This window comes from Oryza brachyantha, chromosome 6, assembly GCF_000231095.2.
Source record: "Oryza brachyantha chromosome 6, ObraRS2, whole genome shotgun sequence".
Classification (NCBI taxonomy): Eukaryota; Viridiplantae; Streptophyta; class Magnoliopsida; order Poales; family Poaceae; genus Oryza; species Oryza brachyantha.
In genome coordinates, this window is record NC_023168.2 from 1,911,913 (window position 1) to 1,928,557 (window position 16,645).

Below are 16,645 nucleotides of genomic sequence, written 5' to 3' on the forward strand. Positions count from 1 at the left end.
TGCTAGATTTTATTTCTCCTCACAGAGAAAATAAGTTTTTGTTTATAACTGAATAGTTTCAGGGATTGCAGCATTTTAGGTGATGTTTAGTTGCCAAATTTTTTTTAAAAAAAACATCACATCAAACTTTTGACCGGATGTCGAAGGGGTTTTCGGACATGAATAAAAAAAGAATTTCACGGCTAGCCTAGAAACCGTGAGACGAATCTTTTGAGTCTAATTAATCCGTTATTAGCACATGTTGGTTACTGTAGCACTTATGGCTAATCATGGACCAATTAGGCTAAAAATATTTGTCTCAATATTTCTTCTATAACTATGCAATTAGTTTTTTGGTTCATCTATGATTAATGCTTTATTTAGGTATCCAAAAATTCGATGTGATGTTTTTGAAAAAAATAATTAGGACTAAACGAGGCCTTAGTCTACTGAAGTCTGAAAAGATAAGCTACTAGTATAAAGCATAATTGCATAAACAATGTTACACACTGCAAATTGTGGATTCTCTGAGCAAGTGGATCTCCATATAAGTCAACAAGAAGTTACTGCTTGTCCCCATTTTTAATGGCAACAAGATCACCAGCGAGATTAAAGGGACAGTAACTCCCACTGCTAAGCAAAGATCAGCAGATCATTAGCACAACCACACTGTAATTAAAAAAAGGAAAGGCAGTAATTAAAGTCAAGCAAAGCATCATCAGAGGCCTAGGAGGAGGTGATTAAAGAAAACAACATGGGAGCAATTAGACAAGGGACTTGATCTGGACTTATATCTAACTCCAGCCTCTGGACCTTTCCACCTTCCCTCCCACCTCTCTCTGACCGCCTCTCTTCTTCTCTGAAAGGTGAATGGGAGAGAGAGATCCATTGCTTCCAATGGATGCCTTCCTTTTCTGAGCTGCTTGGCCACTGCCATCTCTCCTCCACCCTCTCCATCTCTCTCTCTCTCTCTGTGTCTGAAAATAACTCCTGATCAGATTCAGACTATCAACACTGCACCTTCTGAAGCTCAGGTACTTAGTCACAGCTCAGCTGCACCCTGTATCTGTGTTTCTTCAGAGTTCTTGGTTTGGTTTGGTTTGGCTTGTGTTGGCTCTCTGGTAGTCTGGTGGTCTGGGTTTTGGAGGGAGGGAGGGAGAAGGGGATACTTCTTCTGCCATGCCATGGATAAGCAGAGGGGTGGATGAGCCATGGGGTTGACTCTGTTGGGTGTTCTTGGTTTCTGGTTGAGGCTATAAGAAGCAAGTCAGAAGCTTGAGAGTTCTGTAAGATTTCAGTTGGTTCTTGGCTTCTGTTTTTATCGACTTTGTTGATTGATTTCAGTCTAGTTCTGTTGGACTACCATTCTTGCTCAATTTGATAGAACATCAGAATGGAAACAAGGGTTCATTTCCCATGTTAGCTTGCTGCTCATGTTTCTGTCAATTGAAAATTACCAGAATCATTTATTTCTCTTCATTTAAATTTCGGTTTGATTAACAAAAAGATTCAGAATGAGTCAATAAACTTGGTTCATCATCAGTAATACTTTCTCTCTTTTTTTAATTTAGGCATGTTACACCATCTTGTGCTTAAAAAAAAAATTAACCCTGATTCTTTTTTAATTTTCCTGTGATCTAAGCAAGGGGGTTGAACAAAGGTTAATTTTAGAGGCTCACTCTGATTGAAGCCATGGGGTCTGGGGACTGGTTCAAGACGATCATCAGCAAGAAGAAGTCTAAACGTGGCAAGTCAAAGCATGCAAAGGTATCCAAATCCATCCATTAACCCCCTTTACCCAGTGCTGGGATGGAAAAGAAAAATGGCAGAAAGAATTTTTCACAAACTTCAAATACTTCTTGAAAGTTGAATGCCATGTATACAAAGACACATAGCCTTGCATGCCTTCTAAGCAACCTGAAAAGGGTGCCATGGATACAATTCCATCCCATCATTAAGAAGGGCCAGGGCAGCCTCTCTGTGCTGCTACTTGATTGTCTTGTTGGTTGTGTCCATCATAAGAGAAAGTTGGCTGATGGAAAAAGCTTGATTTGTACATAGCAATTATGGGTACCTTGGATGCTGACTTGCAGAACAGTATGTGTGAGTTAGGTATACCCTTTAAGAGTACAACCTTCTGCGTCTTTGTAGTATTGGTGAGCTACTGCTAATTAACTGACCCCACCTACTGACAAGTGACAACAGGACATCTGAATTTGTCCTTGTAAATTTGCATGGTACACACATAAAGTTTCTTCTTTCAGAAGCTGAATTCTGTGTTGATAATTTCTTTATGTTTTCTACTATGTTACTGCAGTCTGCAGGTGTGTAGGGTTACCAAAAAACCCTTCTTATAGAGTAAGCATTTCTTAACAGTGTCTTTTTAGGTTTAGATGAGACTTTCGCTGTGCTCATTCCATTCTATATGTTCAGCATCAGCAGTCACTTTTGAACTTGGACTGGTCAGTCAAAACAATTTTGACTGTTGAATTGACTGTCGTTTTTTTCCCTGGTACATCAATTTTCAGACAAAATCTGGCATAATTAACTCTCAGCTTCTCCCTTCTTGTACTGTTGTAATTCTTTTCTTTCCTTGGGTTGGCTACAATGCATAATAATAAACTGAGTGTGGATTACAATTGATCAACTTTTATTATATCCTAATTTGCTTTGCCGTTGAAGGTTGCCGGTCAAGTACCCAATGGACCAAACTCTGTAAATCAGAAGTCTAATGGTCCTTCTTCTAGTAGTGATCCTGAAGATAATGCAGCACTAGAGGAATGGGCAGCTACTCGAATTCAGAATGCATTTCGATGCTACAAGGTAGCATAAGTGATGAGCTGCAGTTTCCTTAGTTCTGATTGCTGAATGGATTTTTCATCGCTAAGATGTTCATCGTTTCCTGCTGTATCATCACTGGAATCAGGCAAGGAAAACTCTCAGATGTCTGAAGGGGGTTAGAAGATTGCACATTATTGGGCAGACCAATCCAGTCAACAAGCAGACAGCTACCACCTTAAACTACATACAGTCTTGGAACAAGTTACAGGCAGAGATAAGAAACCGGCGTGCCTTCATGGTCACCGAAGGGCGCAACAGGAAGAAAAAGCAAGAAAATCAAATGAAACTTGAAGCAAAACTCCATAATTTGCAGGTGAGTTCCTCCTGGAGGATCAAATTCTTTGTTCCTACCTGATTATGTTGAACTTTTTTTTTGGTCATTACCTCACTTGAATTCTTGTAACTGGTTAAAGAAACCAACATAATTATTAGTGATAAATTAAACTGGAAAAATGATGCTAATGCTCTTTGACACTACATTTTATTTTGGCATCGGCATGTTTTAACAGGTCGAATGGAATGGAGGCTCGGATACCATGGAGGAAATACTTGGGAGGATTCAACAAAGGGAAGAGGCTGCAGTAAAGCGTGAGCGTGCCATGGCATATGCATTCAATCATCAGGTACTAACAACTGATTCAGGTGTTGCAAGTTCGTGCACATTGTATTGAATTTTTTTTTAAACCTTTTTAATAAATAATTTTATTACAAAACCTCCGGGCAAAATATTTCCACCGTATGAACCTTTTGGCCACGCCACCAATATTGACGTGGCAAAACGGCTTGTCACGCCATTATCGGTGGCGTGTCAGCATCGTCTTGCCACGCCACTGACATTGGCATGGCAAAGACTGCCATGCCATACCACGACGACTAGGTTGCGTGGCAGCGTTGTCTTGCCACGCCACTAGCACTGGCGTAAGCAAAGGGTTTAGTTTTGGAAAATTTTGCCCGGTGGTTTAGTAATAAAATTACTTGCTAAAAATGTTTATTTAATAAAAAAAATTCCATTGTATTCCATTAAAAAGAGTCCTTCATATTTCAACACATTATTACTATGATTTTGATCTAATACATATCAGACCCCTAAGCTAGTTTTCATCATGTCCTTTTTCCCTTGGGAATAGTTTCTTGCCATGCTACTGATTAGTTATTTCAGACTAGCTCCATCCTCATTTCTCAAACCATAACTCAACATGGTAATCTACATATTCATTCTGCACATTTTCAGTGGAGAGCAAGGTCTGCCACAAGTCTTGGGAGCTTCAACTATGAAGTGGGCAAGGGTGGATGGGGCTGGAGCTGGATGGACCGGTGGATAGCTGCGCGGCCATGGGAGCCCCGGTCCATGGTCCACCCCGAAAACCCGAAAAAAGGGCCGGCGAAGAAGGAGAACACCAGCACAAACCAGTCAGCTCTGAAGCTGCAAGGCTCAATCAGTCTAAGCAACAACATCAATGATCGGAAAATCCCCAAGAAGAAGCCATCACCGTCTCCTGATCAGAAGAAACCAGCATCATCATCATCATCTCCTCCTGATCAGCAGAAACCAGCATCAGCAGCATCTCCTCCTGATCAGAAGAAACAACCAGCAGCATCATCTCCTCCTGATCAGAAGAAACAACCAGCAGCATCATCTCCTCCTGATCAGAAGAAACAACCGGCAGCACCATCTCCTCCTGATCAGAAGAAACCTGTAGCAAGGGTGCAGAAAGCAAAGGCAGCTGGCCCTGCAAAGGCAAAGCCCAAGGACATGAAAGGGAGCCAAGAGAAGAAGCATCAGCAGCAACAGCTAGAGGTTCCTTCGCTCAGCGTGTAAAAAACGCACCGCGAAAATGGTTACTGCTCATTGTATGATAATCTTGTGAAGTTTACTTTTTTCACTATTTGATTCTCCCTTCTTCTTCCTTTTTTTTTTGTTCTTTCTTACAGTGACATGGAACAAACCAAGTGACCAATGTAGAATGTATTATTTGGCTGAGAGGTTGCACACATCTGATGAGAGTGGTTTTGGTTAGGGCTAGGATCTTTGCTATTCATTGTGGTGCTGTTGTAATGTGACTTATGATGTGCCTACATATATGTTTGAATGGAAGGTTTTTGTTGGAACATCATTTAAGTTCATTCTTTTGTTAATGACTTTATAAAAACTGGTAAAATTGGGTACGCTTCCAAAGAAAGTCAGGAAACTTTTTAGCTTTAACTAAGTAGTTAACCTCATCTTGGCCAGCGTTTTTTTCTTTTTACTTTGACTAAACATTTCTTCACATCTATTCATACAATGCCTCTTAAGAAAAAATGAGTGCGCTTCAGTAGGGATTTTGAATGTGTTTATTAAACACTCCATCCGTTTCATAATGTAAGACTTTCTAGCTATGCCTATATTCATATGGATGCTAATAAATCTAGACATATATATAAATTATATATATTTATAAGTGAATGAATTTATGCAAGGCGGGAAAGTCTTACAATATAAAATATATGAAATGGAGGTAGTATTTTTTAAATGGCGAACAAAACATATATAATGAATCCTCTTTTGGAATATTCAAGTATACCTGGAGACATTCAATGCTCTCTCTCATGGACCCATGAAAATTTTCAAACATATCTTCTGTAAAAGAACATCACCATGATTTAAAAAGATCTAGAATAACAAGTAAAAAAATGAATCTCTCAAGATTACTACTCCCTCCAATCATAAATATTTAACAAGATTTGCACATACTTTTAAAACCTTGATCATCAATAATTTCTCAAATAATTAGATTAAAAACAAAAAAAATATTTGTATGTGTAGATTTACCGTGAAAAATAATTTTAGAAACTTATTTTATTTTTTAAACCTATTTAATATAAAATTTATATTCCAAGTTTTAAAAGTTCCACCAAATTCTTATCCAACATTATCTCTTTTATTCATCTACATCTAACATATGCCAAAGAAATAGTCTATATACAGCTAGAGGAATTTATTGACAAGTAGACAACAAAATACTCAAAATCATTCATATGCTTAACAAAAGAGTGGGGGTGGCAACAAAGGTAAAATCCTCCCATCCAATATAACACCACTGTGTAAGAGTATAGATGGCCATATGGGCCGCACGGCACGGCACGGGCACGTCAAAGCACGGCACGGTAAGGCACGGGCACAATAGGCACGACTTGCCAACCGTGCCGTGCTGTGTCGCGTGCCGTGCTTACCAACAAGCCTAGGCACGGCACAGAAAGGGTTTAAGCGTGCCGTGCTAGCACGTTTGGCCCGTCATGTCGTGCCGGCCTAGGTACATACACAAATCAGCAATACAATCAATATTCACTCATTCAATACAGAAACCAGATTTGACAGACACAATCATAGAAATTATAGAAACCAGAATTCAAACTCAAACCAGAAACTAGTCAATACTTCAGAAGTCAAAATAATCAGCATTCAACTCAGCCAGACATGCAGTAAACCAAATAATAGAATAATCAGTTTATCAGGCTATCAGCCAAACTAGACAGTCCCAACTCAAGCAAATAACAAAATTATCACTTATCAGGCAATGACACATGCACTCAACCATTCAAGTAGTCACAAACTCACAATTCACAGTCACAAGTTATAGGCAAACAACTACAAAATATATCAAATAGAGCTGTTCGTGCAATGGTTGCCTCATTAAAAACCTATCTAGGTAAAAACTCACACCTCGTGAGAAAACCCTAGATAGAAAAAAAGAGTGCAGCCCAGCTCAAGTTTATAATTGTCCATAAAATAGTTAAAATGTTTAAGTTATTACAGATCATTATTACAAGCTCATTCAGTCTCATTATCAAGAAATAATTCACTGAAGAAAACTTCAAGATCCTTGTCCTCGACGGTGTGTTGTTGCTTGTCATTAGCTAGCTCCCAATCCTTCATACAAGAGATCATCTCCACCATGTCCGAGGTCAAGCATCGTCGTCGATCCTCCAAAATCCTACCAGAAAGACTAAAAGTAGACTCGGAAGAAATTGTTGAAGCAGGCACTGTTAGTATATCTTTAGCTAAGAGAGCAAGAACTGGATATGTAAGCTTGTGGTCCTGCCACCAGTTCAATATATCAAAATCATCATCGTTGTACTGATTGACTGTGTCACTGTCAAGGTACGACGACAGCTCAGTGGCACCAATATGTGAACCAGCACTTGCTGCCTGCAGCAAAGCAGTAGCAGAACCCCTCGTAGGTACAGAGGGTGATGGAGACACAAGTCCAACAACAAGAGTTGCAGAACCAACATCTGAAGAATTTTCCCCAAAGACCATACCCTAGTTGGTTCTCCTCTTACCAGGACCAGATGGTGCAACAGGGGGCCTTTGCAATCTAACTGAACCAAACTTATCATTGTACTTTTCAAACATAGTATTGAGTTCAGCTCTAATTTGAGTTGAGTTTGCAGAGTAATCGGTACCGGTTAGTGAAGATAAAACTCTGAGAACATTATGAAAACCTTTCATTTTACCTCTAGGGTCTAGGATAAATGCAAAGACATACAATGCAGGTATGTTTCTCCAATACTTAAGAAATTTAGTCTTCATAGGAACAACAGAATGTCTAAGTAAATCATCATTCTCATATGCATGCAAATATCGTGCTATTGAAAGAAGTTGATGAATCATAAGTGGAAATGTAGCATAATAAACACTAGAAATAACTATAGTAGCATCATAAAAAACCTCAAGAAATTCTAGAATCTTTTTAGCAACATACCAATGTGAGTTAGTTAGAAGTAAATTCTCATTAGGAGCTCTTGGGTAGTGACTGTCAATGAACACACCAAATGAGCTCCTATAAGGGACCAAATGCTTAAGCATAAGATAGGTAGAATTCCATCTAACATCCATGTCAAGACCAAACTTACGAGGCCGAACCCCCACAGCAATGCAATAACTTTTAAATACAGCAATCCTCAAGTTAGAAGAGTTCAAGAAAGAGATGGCAGTCCTAAAAGCCTCAAGATAAGGCTTTAACCTTTTCAAACCAGACTTAACAATCAAGTTTATAATATGGCAAGCACATCGTTGATGCACAAACATGTTACCAATGTAACCATTAATGCTAGGTGTCAGTTTATCCATAGCAGTAGTATTAGATGATGCATTGTCTAGGGTAACAGAGAACACCTTATCCTTTAAACCATACTCATCTAGAACAAGAAGAACACGTTCAGCAATGTTTTGGCCAGTGTGAGACTCATCAATGAGCCTAACAGCAAGAAGCCTTTTCTCTAAGCACCAATTAGAGTTAACAAAGTAAGCAACCACACTAATATAGTCCTCCTTAGCATTCCCAGACCAAATATCAGAAGTTATAGCAATAGAGGACACACTAGTCTGCAATACATTCATAAGCTTAGCACGACAAGTATTGAAAAGCTTAACAAAATTTCTAGTGGTTGTTTGCCTAGAAACAACAGTAAATCTAGGATTATGTGCAGTTCTAATATAGTCTTGAAAAGCAATAGATGCACCAAAAAAAAGGGGTAGATCAGTACGTGCAATTAGCCTACACATCTCAGTACGAGCAACATCAAGATCATACTTCTAATGACGAACTGTGCCATAAGGGTTATATTGCAGAAGAGATTGACGCATGTTCTTACGACCAGCCTTAAGTTTGCAAGCTTTAGCATGTCTTCTAAGATGACCAGTACCCCTAGTTGATTTAGCAGACAAAACAATTTTGCAAATATGACACTTAGCATACTTTACCTCCATACCTTGCTCGATTCGCTTGATCTATTCGAAGTCGTTCCACACCTCGGATCGACACATTCTAGTTTGCTTGCGGCCCGTGGCTGATGACGCGGCGGCTTCACCGGCGCCATCTGCTTCATCGGCACTGGTGGCGCCACCAGCGCCAACACCCCCATCAACACTGCTACCGAACACCTCGACGTCGTCCTCATCGTCCCCCCGTTCCCCCAACAACCTTAGCTCATCGTTGATGGTCATCGGGTCACCACCGTCCGACATGTCGAGGTCGGCCCTTCGGTTCCTCGACGGCGGCGTCGCACTCGCCAGGCACTCCGAGGAGCACCGGCCAACGACCTAGAAGAAATTACAAAATTAGGGTTAGGAGGCCGAGACCCGAGAGCAGCGAGAAGGGGAGAGGGAGAGCTCACCTGCGCTGCCGGAGCACCGGAGTTGCTGAGATTGGGGGGTACAAGAGCCGAATCGACAGCTTTGCTCACTCCAGCCGAGTGCTGACCGATGAGGCTGTGCGTGGCGGTGTCGTGTCGAGGTTCGGCGGCGATGGCCGATGAGTCACAGGAGGAGTCGGGCTGCCGGAGCTGGCCAGAGATGACGAGGGAGCGGGAGGATGTGAGGGCTAGAGTCGCTAGATGGCAGCGGCAACGCCGTGACGGGAAGAGAAAGCCGAGGAGAGGCGAGACGAGAGGAGAGGCGAGACGAGGGACGAGGCCAGGGTTAGGGTTGCCGATTCAGCGCCCCCTTTTATACGGCGGCGGATGGCCTCTCCCCCTCTCCAACGGGCCTCCTCCCCTCCCAGGCCATTGAAGCGGGTCATATCGGGCCGTCGGCTTTATCGGGCCGTGCTCGTGCTGGCCCAACATGCTGGGGTTACGGCCCAAACACGGCACCGCACCTCGGGTCGGGCCGGCACGGGCACGAATTGTATTGGGCTGGGCCGTGTTCGGGCCGTGCTTTACCGGGCCGTGCTCGTGCTTTTAACAAGGCCCGGCCCATATGGCCATCTATAGTTAAGAGCTTTTTTACCATCGTTATAAAGTAACTCAAGTACAAAATTTTCCAGTGTAAAAAAATAGTAACCTGAGGTGGTGCAAAGTGAAATATCGGTGAAAGTGATCCAAAGTAATTTTTTTATTTGAAAAGCGGGGTTTGAATTTGAACGGATTGGTGTGAAATTTACAGTTTTTGTTTTGAATGGAAGCAATGGCGTTGCGACGACAGCTCCTGCATTTCCTCTCTGAAGCAGGGCAGCGCCTGCGGCGGCACCGCGGCGAGCACCTTGAACCCCAGCCGCCGCCTCTCGTCGCCGGCGCCGTACGGCAGGAAGAAGCACGGCTCCGTGCTGCCGAGCAGCCTCCACGAGAGCGGCAGCACGGCGTCGGGCGCGCCCCACCCGAAGTCCACCTCCGAGTGCCCGAGGCGGCGCCAGTCGGTGAACGCGCTCACGCCGCGCCCCGCCGTGACGACGCCCTCGCCGCCGTGCCGCAGCTCCCGGAGGTCGATGTAGGATCGGACGTACTCGTCGTCCACCTCCTGCTTGCTCTTCTTGATCATGGCGGCTGTCTCTGCCAGCGGCTGCCCGACGAGCTCGCCGGCGGTGAGGGCGACGTACACTGGGACGCACACGTTGCCCCAGTAGCCGTCCGGGAGCGGCGGCGCGAGGAGCTTGCTGATGTTCATGGAGTACACCATCTTCACCACCTCGTCGGGGCTCGTTCCCTTGGCCTTCACCCTGCTCGATCACCAATTCCATGGCAGGGTTAACAAGAGGACGAGATAAAATCAACTTGCTGCCACAGGTGTTCGATCGAATCAATGTAACCTGGCGCGCCAGATGAACGCGGCGAGGAACTCGAACGTTGGGAGCTTGAGGCCAGCTTCGCCGGCGACCCCCGCCCTGAGCGTCTCCACACGGGCATCGCTCACGTGGAAGCACTCCCTCGTGATCTGTGCTTGTGCATCGCCGGTCGCGCCGTACGGTCCGTGCCGCGCGGCGGCGGCGTCGAGCGCGAGGACGCGATCGAACGGCTTCACCACGCGCGGCGGCCGCCTCGGCCCCAGCCGGGCCTGCCGCTCCCACACCGGCGCCACCGCAGGCTCCTGCACCCCGCGCGCGAACCGCGCGGCGGCGGAAAGGAACTTGGTGGCGCCGGCGCCGTCGCAGAGCGCGTGTGCCACCCGCATCCCCAGTGCGACGCCGCCGCAGGCGAACCGCGTGGCTTGAAGCGCGAGCGCCGGGGATCCCATCACGCCGTCGCCGTCTCCCGGCGCGAGGCAGCCGACCAGAGCGGAGCACGGGCTGTCGGTGTCGAGGTCGGCCACCGAGAGGTCGGACGCCGCGAGAACGAGGGGGACGGTGTCGGCGGCAGTCCGGACAACACGGCCGCCGTCTCCAAGCCTTCCGGCGAGCGGGACGAACATATCCAGAGCGGCGGCAAACGCGCGCGGGAGGACGTCGAACGGGTCGAGCGACGGCGGGTGGGGAGGGAAGAACCGCAGCGTGCGGAAGGTGACGTCGAGCACGTTGTGGTCCGTGTCCAGGCCAGACAGCGGGAACGACCCGGCCTGCACCCGGCCATCTGCCAGAGGCGGATGTAGTTGCACTGTCTCCAGGATTCGCAGCTGGTGCTGCCGCGGCGGCGGCGGCGGCTCCATGGCAATGGCGACGAGCAGCTGAAGAGTGAGGGAGCACGGATCGGATCGGAGGTCGAAGGAAAGCGGCGGAGATCATGCGCTTAAGAGGCGGGGGTTGATGGTGTCATGGTGCGAAGTAGGTGGCCGCCCCGCCGCCGTGGTTGGTGGAGGGAGGCGGTGGCCGGCGACGTGGAAGCAGGAGCACCAGAACTCCACGTCGAGGACGAACAGGACGACTTTGTTCTGATCCTGACCGTCCGATCACCTCCGTGTCGCTCGATGCCGGCTGAGAAACTGCCACGTGTCGAGCGAAGCGATAGGAAAGCCGAGCCGCTTGGCACTAGCGCTCTCCCGAAACCGCCACTCGAGTGCTCGCCGGCCGCCGCGATGACGCCGCCGCCGCCGCCGCGCTGCCTCGGCCTCCGCGTCTGCCTCGTACAGCCACTCCCTGTCCGCGCTTCTCACCGCTCTGCCTATGGGTTCCCCTTCCCCCCCGCTCCCCGCCGGTCAGCTGTTTGCCCCGTCCTCCCCGTCCGTCGTGGCCGCCGGCAGGGAGCTCAGCTACGAGCCGCGCGGGGGGATGCTGCGGCCCCGGAGGGGTCCGAGGAGGAGCTGCGGAGGCTTCTGGAGCTGCTTCCCGGGGAGCTGAGGCGGCGGGTGGAGGGCCACCCGGAGCTCCCCGCGCTGGTGGAGGTGGTCATGGACCTCGGCCGCCCCCCGCTCGCCCGCTTCACCTCCGGCGACTTCCTCCTCTCGCACAGCCCCATCTCCTTCGACGACCTCCGCCACGCCACCTCCCAGGTTGAGCTCAATCGCTAGACAACATGCCACGCAAATTTAGCCCATTTTGCTAATGGCGAATTGGTGGATACGCCTTGTGTTAGGTTGGGGATTTTGGAGCGGATAATCGAGCTGGAATTAGCCGGACGCTGCACCGGATCAGCGCGATTCGCAACCGGAAGGGCGCCATCATAGGCCTCACTTGCCGCGTTGGGCGGGCTGTGCCCGGAAGTGCTAATTTGCTGCAGGATTTGGTTAAGGATGGTGGGTCATTGCTGCTCATCGGTCCACCGGGTGTGGGGAAGACGACTGTCATAAGGTGGATTTGGAGTGATCAACCTTGATTTTAATTCCGGCGTAAAACGAGAGAGTGGTGATTGGGAATTGTAAGAGTGTAGCTACAAGTTGCTGCTTTGCTTTGCAGAGAAATCGCTCGTATGCTAGCTGATGATTATAAGAAGCGGGTGATGATTGTTGACACGTCCAATGAGATAGGTGGAGATGGAGATATTCCTCACCCAGGAATAGGGAATGCTCGTAGGTTGCAGGTGCCTAACCAAGATATGCAACATAAGGTATGTGATCTTACATATGCTAACATGATTACATGTGTATTGATAACTGATGTGATACACCAATCTCTAGTTATGCTTATTTGTTTCTCAATTTCAATCAGGTATTGATAGAAGCTGTCGAAAACCACATGCCCCAGGCAATAGTCATTGATGAAATTGGAACAAAGCTAGAGGCTTTGGCTGCTAGCACCATTGCACAACGGGGGATACAACTTGTTGCCACCGCCCATGGCATAACAATAGAGAATTTGGTAATGAATCCATCGCTAGATCTGCTTGTAGGAGGTGTGCAGGTAATGATATGCTTCATTTTATTCCATGTACATTTGCAAAGTATTGAGTTTTCACAGTGTAGAAAGAAGAGTGCTGTTTTGTCTCAGTTGAACATGCTCATCTCCAGATCTTAATCACCTAGAAACTTTATTTTCCATGACAGTATATTTGGAATACTGAATCAACTTTATTTTCTATCCCTGTCTGTAGTCACTATATGTATTTTATCTGTGCATTCCAATTATCCCATATAAGACATGAAGTGATAAACACATTGAAATATTGTGATATTGATCATCACTGTACTTGTTTGTTCGCAAGAGTGGTTTCCGACAGTTATGAACTTAATACAGAATAGAAAAGGTAGCAAAAATTTCACTGCAAAAGAGGTGATTGTATTTTATTGAATTACTCTATGTTATTAAAAAGTTGTGATCTTGCCGCCCTTGCACTATCGATCAAACAATCTGTAATCTTGTTAGTGAAGGAAATTAATGATTTGCTTTTACTGTTCTGAAGTACTGGTTGCAAATTTTTAGGACTGCTTCTATGCCTTTCTTTTATGGAAGATTGCATATTTGAGACAGCCAATGGGTCATTCAGAAACTAATTGTTATTATATAGCACCTATTCAGCTTTGGTTGGGAATGCACAGAAGCATCTTACCTTCTTTAATGCGCCTTTTCAATTTCTATATCTGTCATTTCTGTCAAGGAGATCTCTTAATGATATGCTTTCTTTTTCTGAAAGAGCGTCACCCTTGGTGATGAAGAAGCTAATCGAAGAGGGGTCCAGAAAACTGTCCTGGAGCGCAAGGGTCCATCAACTTTTACATGTGCTGCAGAGATTGTCTCCAAAACAGAATTGCGTGTCCATCGTAGTTTGGAAGATACTGTAGATGCTCTGCTTGCAGGTTACTGTATCACTTATTATGGAATTAATCAGCTGCATTACCATGTTAAATAGGAGTATGATGCTACAGCATAAACTTGTAACTCCGATATCAGCATGATTTACTCTGATTTGGTTGGTGCAGGAAAAATGCCTAGCGTTGAAATTCGTAAGTTTGGCTCAAAGGGGTTGGTGCAGGAAATTTTTGTGCAAAAGGAACACTTGCATCTCAGTCCTCCTGAAAGTGCAGTTCAATTGAACACTGATTCTTTGAGCAATGCAAGAAGAAGCTTGGACTCGGCATTTAATCTTGATTCTGCCGAAGGGTATGCGAACAGATCAACTGAAGCTGAACCAGGCCTCAATCTATATGCTTATGGGGTATGCATTTCTTCAATGTTCCATTACTTTGATGTTCTATTTTATGAACAATGCCCCCTTTACTTCGGTTGTCCATTTGTTTGCTCAAGGTATTATTTCAGGTTTTGCCAGGATATGTGCTCTCTTTTGCATTTGTCATGAACTCTGTTCTATTGCTCAATTTATTTATAGACTTTTTGGTACACACGTGGAAGTATGGTGAGCCAGGGGTGGAACCAGGCATGGGGCAGCTTGGGCTTGAGCCCCATGCCTGGCTGAAAAATTGTATTATGAAAGTACTATGTTTTAGTTAAAATTTATCGAAAATTTAGCTACCAAACCTCCATCACATCAATTAAGCCTTGTACATCATACAAAATCATTTGGGTCCTTGTTGAAAAGTGTAGCTGTGGGCTTCTATTGTGGGACTGGTGAGGGAAGAGAAGTTATTTTATGACTTACCCTGTTGAAGCCTGAAGCCTCTGAGTTGCTTTTTGTTTTTCTATTTTATAAAATATATGCCATTGTGATAAGTCAAGTTTGCAACTTCCTTGCTTTCCTTGTTCGGATACCTCCTATCACCGCATTACTTCTGGAGAAAATGGTGATAACCTGTGGTCACTGAATTTTGCGAGTTGTCAACTCTTTATTAAGTTTCCTGTACTTAGTTTGTAACTTATTGGATAGGCTATTCTAGATCTCGGAGTCGACTGCCTTGCAAGCCATTAAACAACTGGAGTTGGAGGATGTTATAACCTTAACTTATAACATCAGTGAAGCTGATGCGGTTATTGCATTGCAATCAAAGCTCAAGAAGAATGCCCAGATTCAGGCTGTTGTGAAATCTCAAGATATACCTGTTTTTTTCACAAAGGTTTGTATAGAGCATTTTTAACTTTTATGGGACTGTTAATGTTGATGTGGCAGTGTTAATTGGCTAACTGTTCCTATAGACAAACTCCCTGGTCCAAATCAGGAGGGCAATCCGTGCCCTTGTTGACGATCACACGGACGGGTTGATGGATTTTGAAGAAAATGAAGAAATGAGATCTTCAGAGGAAACTGATGCTTTGGAGGTATCAATACCATTTTCCTTTACAGATTTTATCTATCCTGGTCAGCACTTTCATGAACTTATACAACCATTTCCTGTTGCCAGGAAGCTAGATTGGCAATTGAGCAAGTAGTGATCCCGAAAGGAGAAAGCGTGCAGCTACTGCCCCGACCACCAAGTATCATTGCTTCCCAAGTGGATCTAGTCGAAAGCTTCAAGCTCAAGTGGGAAGCTATAGGCCAGGAGCCAAACCAATGCCTCAGAATTCTTCCGCGATTCGTAGGCGTGGAAGAAGGCAGCATGTCTGTCAAGCAAGAGGCTGCGACTGATAAGCTCACAGATTCAGACAGTGCCGATGACATGGACTACAAACAGAATGGTGTCAGCAGGCTGCCTTTCCTCCCAGAGTAGCACCTCCTCTGGCCATTCTGCTGTTCCTAGCTGTACATTCCATTCCATTTTCCACTTCCCTGGGCTGTCATTGATACCCTGGTAACAACTTCCATCACAAAATTGCTGTATTTCACAAAAGGGGAAGGTGGACAGATAGTGCAGCACTACGCATACAGAGGTACAGAATCGGTTCCAACTCAGAAGTCAGAACTAAACCTGACGGCGTTCAGATGACTCAGGATCATTTTGTCACCTTTTTTTTTTCTGAGCCGTCACATTGTCATTAGTTGTTAGGCGCATTTCCTCCTGGGATTATTTTATACAAGCTCAAGCTGTGTGTTTTTGTAAATGCAACTAAAATGCTTGCCGACACATGCTACTGGCCCAATCTTGTGCCAGTCTGAAAATTAAACACACTTTGGCTGCCAGGCTAATCCCTTTCTTCTACATGATCCATTAATCCTCTCCTGGATGCATGCACATCGTACTGATTGATCTCTCCCATCATCAGAAAGAATAATTTGTGTGCTGTGAATTTGTGATCATTGTGTCTTCCTCCCCTGGCCTGCCGCCGCATGCAGCAAACCGTGGCTGCTCGTCGCCCTCAGAGTCGTCGTCGTCTTCGTCGAGCTCAAAGCCTCCAATGGCAGGCGAGGTTCGTGGCCACGGCGCCATGGGGTCCCCGGAGCATGGCCGCCATTGGAGGCAGGCGGCCGGTGGTTGAGGCAAAGAGGAGAGGACATTAACAATGGCGGCCATTGCTCCGTTGCGTCGTATGCATTGTCACCAGTGGAAAATGACACGGAAAGCAAGTAGGTAGTTCAATATTATAGCCAACTGTCAGCTATATATCTATAGCCAACTTAATAGTCAATTTATACGATAGTCATATACTACGCAATTAGTATCTGATTCCACTTGTATACACACATATGTCTTATAGTCCGTGTTGTATACACACGTGTTTTAGAGTCCGTGTTGTAGCTGATTATAAATCTGTAGTCCGCTGTTTTTCTCTCTTATTATTTAAAATATGTTTATAACTGCTACTGTACCTGCTCTAAGCAAGCAAGTCTCTGAAAATTTAAAGGAAACTGAGGAAGAAGAGGCCAAATAGGTAAC

At 45.4% G+C, this 16,645-nt stretch overlaps 3 protein-coding genes across 5 annotated transcripts; 2 read left to right on the top strand and 1 right to left on the bottom strand.

Annotated features, from left to right (window-relative positions):
* Positions 1-795: 795 nt before the first annotated feature.
* Positions 796-4,944, top strand: LOC102708529 (protein IQ-DOMAIN 1). Of its 3 annotated transcripts, none has more exons than XM_006655743.3 (6): positions 796-1,013; positions 1,622-1,746; positions 2,662-2,802; positions 2,906-3,133; positions 3,330-3,443; positions 4,052-4,944. In XM_006655743.3, exons 2-6 carry the CDS (start codon positions 1,672-1,674, stop codon positions 4,637-4,639), a joined length of 1,146 nt encoding a protein of 381 aa, XP_006655806.2. In that variant the 5' UTR covers positions 796-1,013; positions 1,622-1,671; the 3' UTR covers positions 4,640-4,944. The 3 variants fall into 3 exon arrangements, with proteins under 3 accessions (XP_006655806.2, XP_015694352.2, XP_006655807.2); XM_015838866.2 differs by having other exon boundaries at positions 1,626-1,746; XM_006655744.3 differs by lacking the exon at positions 796-1,013 and adding an exon at positions 1,080-1,265.
* Positions 4,945-9,554: 4,610 nt separating this feature from the next.
* Positions 9,555-11,278, bottom strand: LOC121054757 (3'-N-debenzoyl-2'-deoxytaxol N-benzoyltransferase-like). Its single transcript, XM_040525363.1, has 2 exons — positions 10,386-11,278; positions 9,555-10,295 (listed from the first exon to the last, which is right to left on the bottom strand). The coding sequence occupies exons 1-2, from the start codon at positions 11,216-11,218 to the stop codon at positions 9,740-9,742; spliced, it is 1,389 nt and encodes a 462-aa protein (XP_040381297.1). The 5' UTR covers positions 11,219-11,278; the 3' UTR covers positions 9,555-9,739.
* A 218-nt stretch (positions 11,279-11,496) lies between these two features.
* Positions 11,497-16,015, top strand: LOC102701086 (protein SEEDLING PLASTID DEVELOPMENT 1). The gene is made up of 9 exons (XM_015838945.2): positions 11,497-11,998; positions 12,082-12,296; positions 12,402-12,552; positions 12,654-12,845; positions 13,576-13,738; positions 13,862-14,097; positions 14,774-14,950; positions 15,030-15,152; positions 15,236-16,015. The coding sequence occupies exons 1-9, from the start codon at positions 11,585-11,587 to the stop codon at positions 15,539-15,541; spliced, it is 1,977 nt and encodes a 658-aa protein (XP_015694431.2). The 5' UTR covers positions 11,497-11,584; the 3' UTR covers positions 15,542-16,015.
* Positions 16,016-16,645: the final 630 nt, after the last annotated feature.

Bases quoted from the DNA above. Each gene is read 5' to 3' on its own strand.
- LOC121054757 (XM_040525363.1), bottom strand. From the start codon at position 11,218: ATGGAGCCGCCGCCGCCGCCGCGGCAGCACCAGCTGCGAATCCTGGAG. The intron at 10,296-10,385 runs GTTACATTGATT...GTGATCGAGCAG, and splicing joins GCGTTCATCTGGCGCGCCAG to GGTGAAGGCCAAGGGAACGA.
- LOC102701086 (XM_015838945.2), top strand. From the start codon at position 11,585: ATGACGCCGCCGCCGCCGCCGCGCTGCCTCGGCCTCCGCGTCTGCCTC. The intron at 12,553-12,653 runs GTATGTGATCTT...AATTTCAATCAG, and splicing joins ACCAAGATATGCAACATAAG to GTATTGATAGAAGCTGTCGA. The intron at 14,951-15,029 runs GTTTGTATAGAG...CTGTTCCTATAG, and splicing joins TACCTGTTTTTTTCACAAAG to ACAAACTCCCTGGTCCAAAT.
- LOC102708529 (XM_006655743.3), top strand. From the start codon at position 1,672: ATGGGGTCTGGGGACTGGTTCAAGACGATCATCAGCAAGAAGAAGTCT. The intron at 3,134-3,329 runs GTGAGTTCCTCC...ATGTTTTAACAG, and splicing joins CAAAACTCCATAATTTGCAG to GTCGAATGGAATGGAGGCTC. The intron at 3,444-4,051 runs GTACTAACAACT...GCACATTTTCAG, and splicing joins CATATGCATTCAATCATCAG to TGGAGAGCAAGGTCTGCCAC.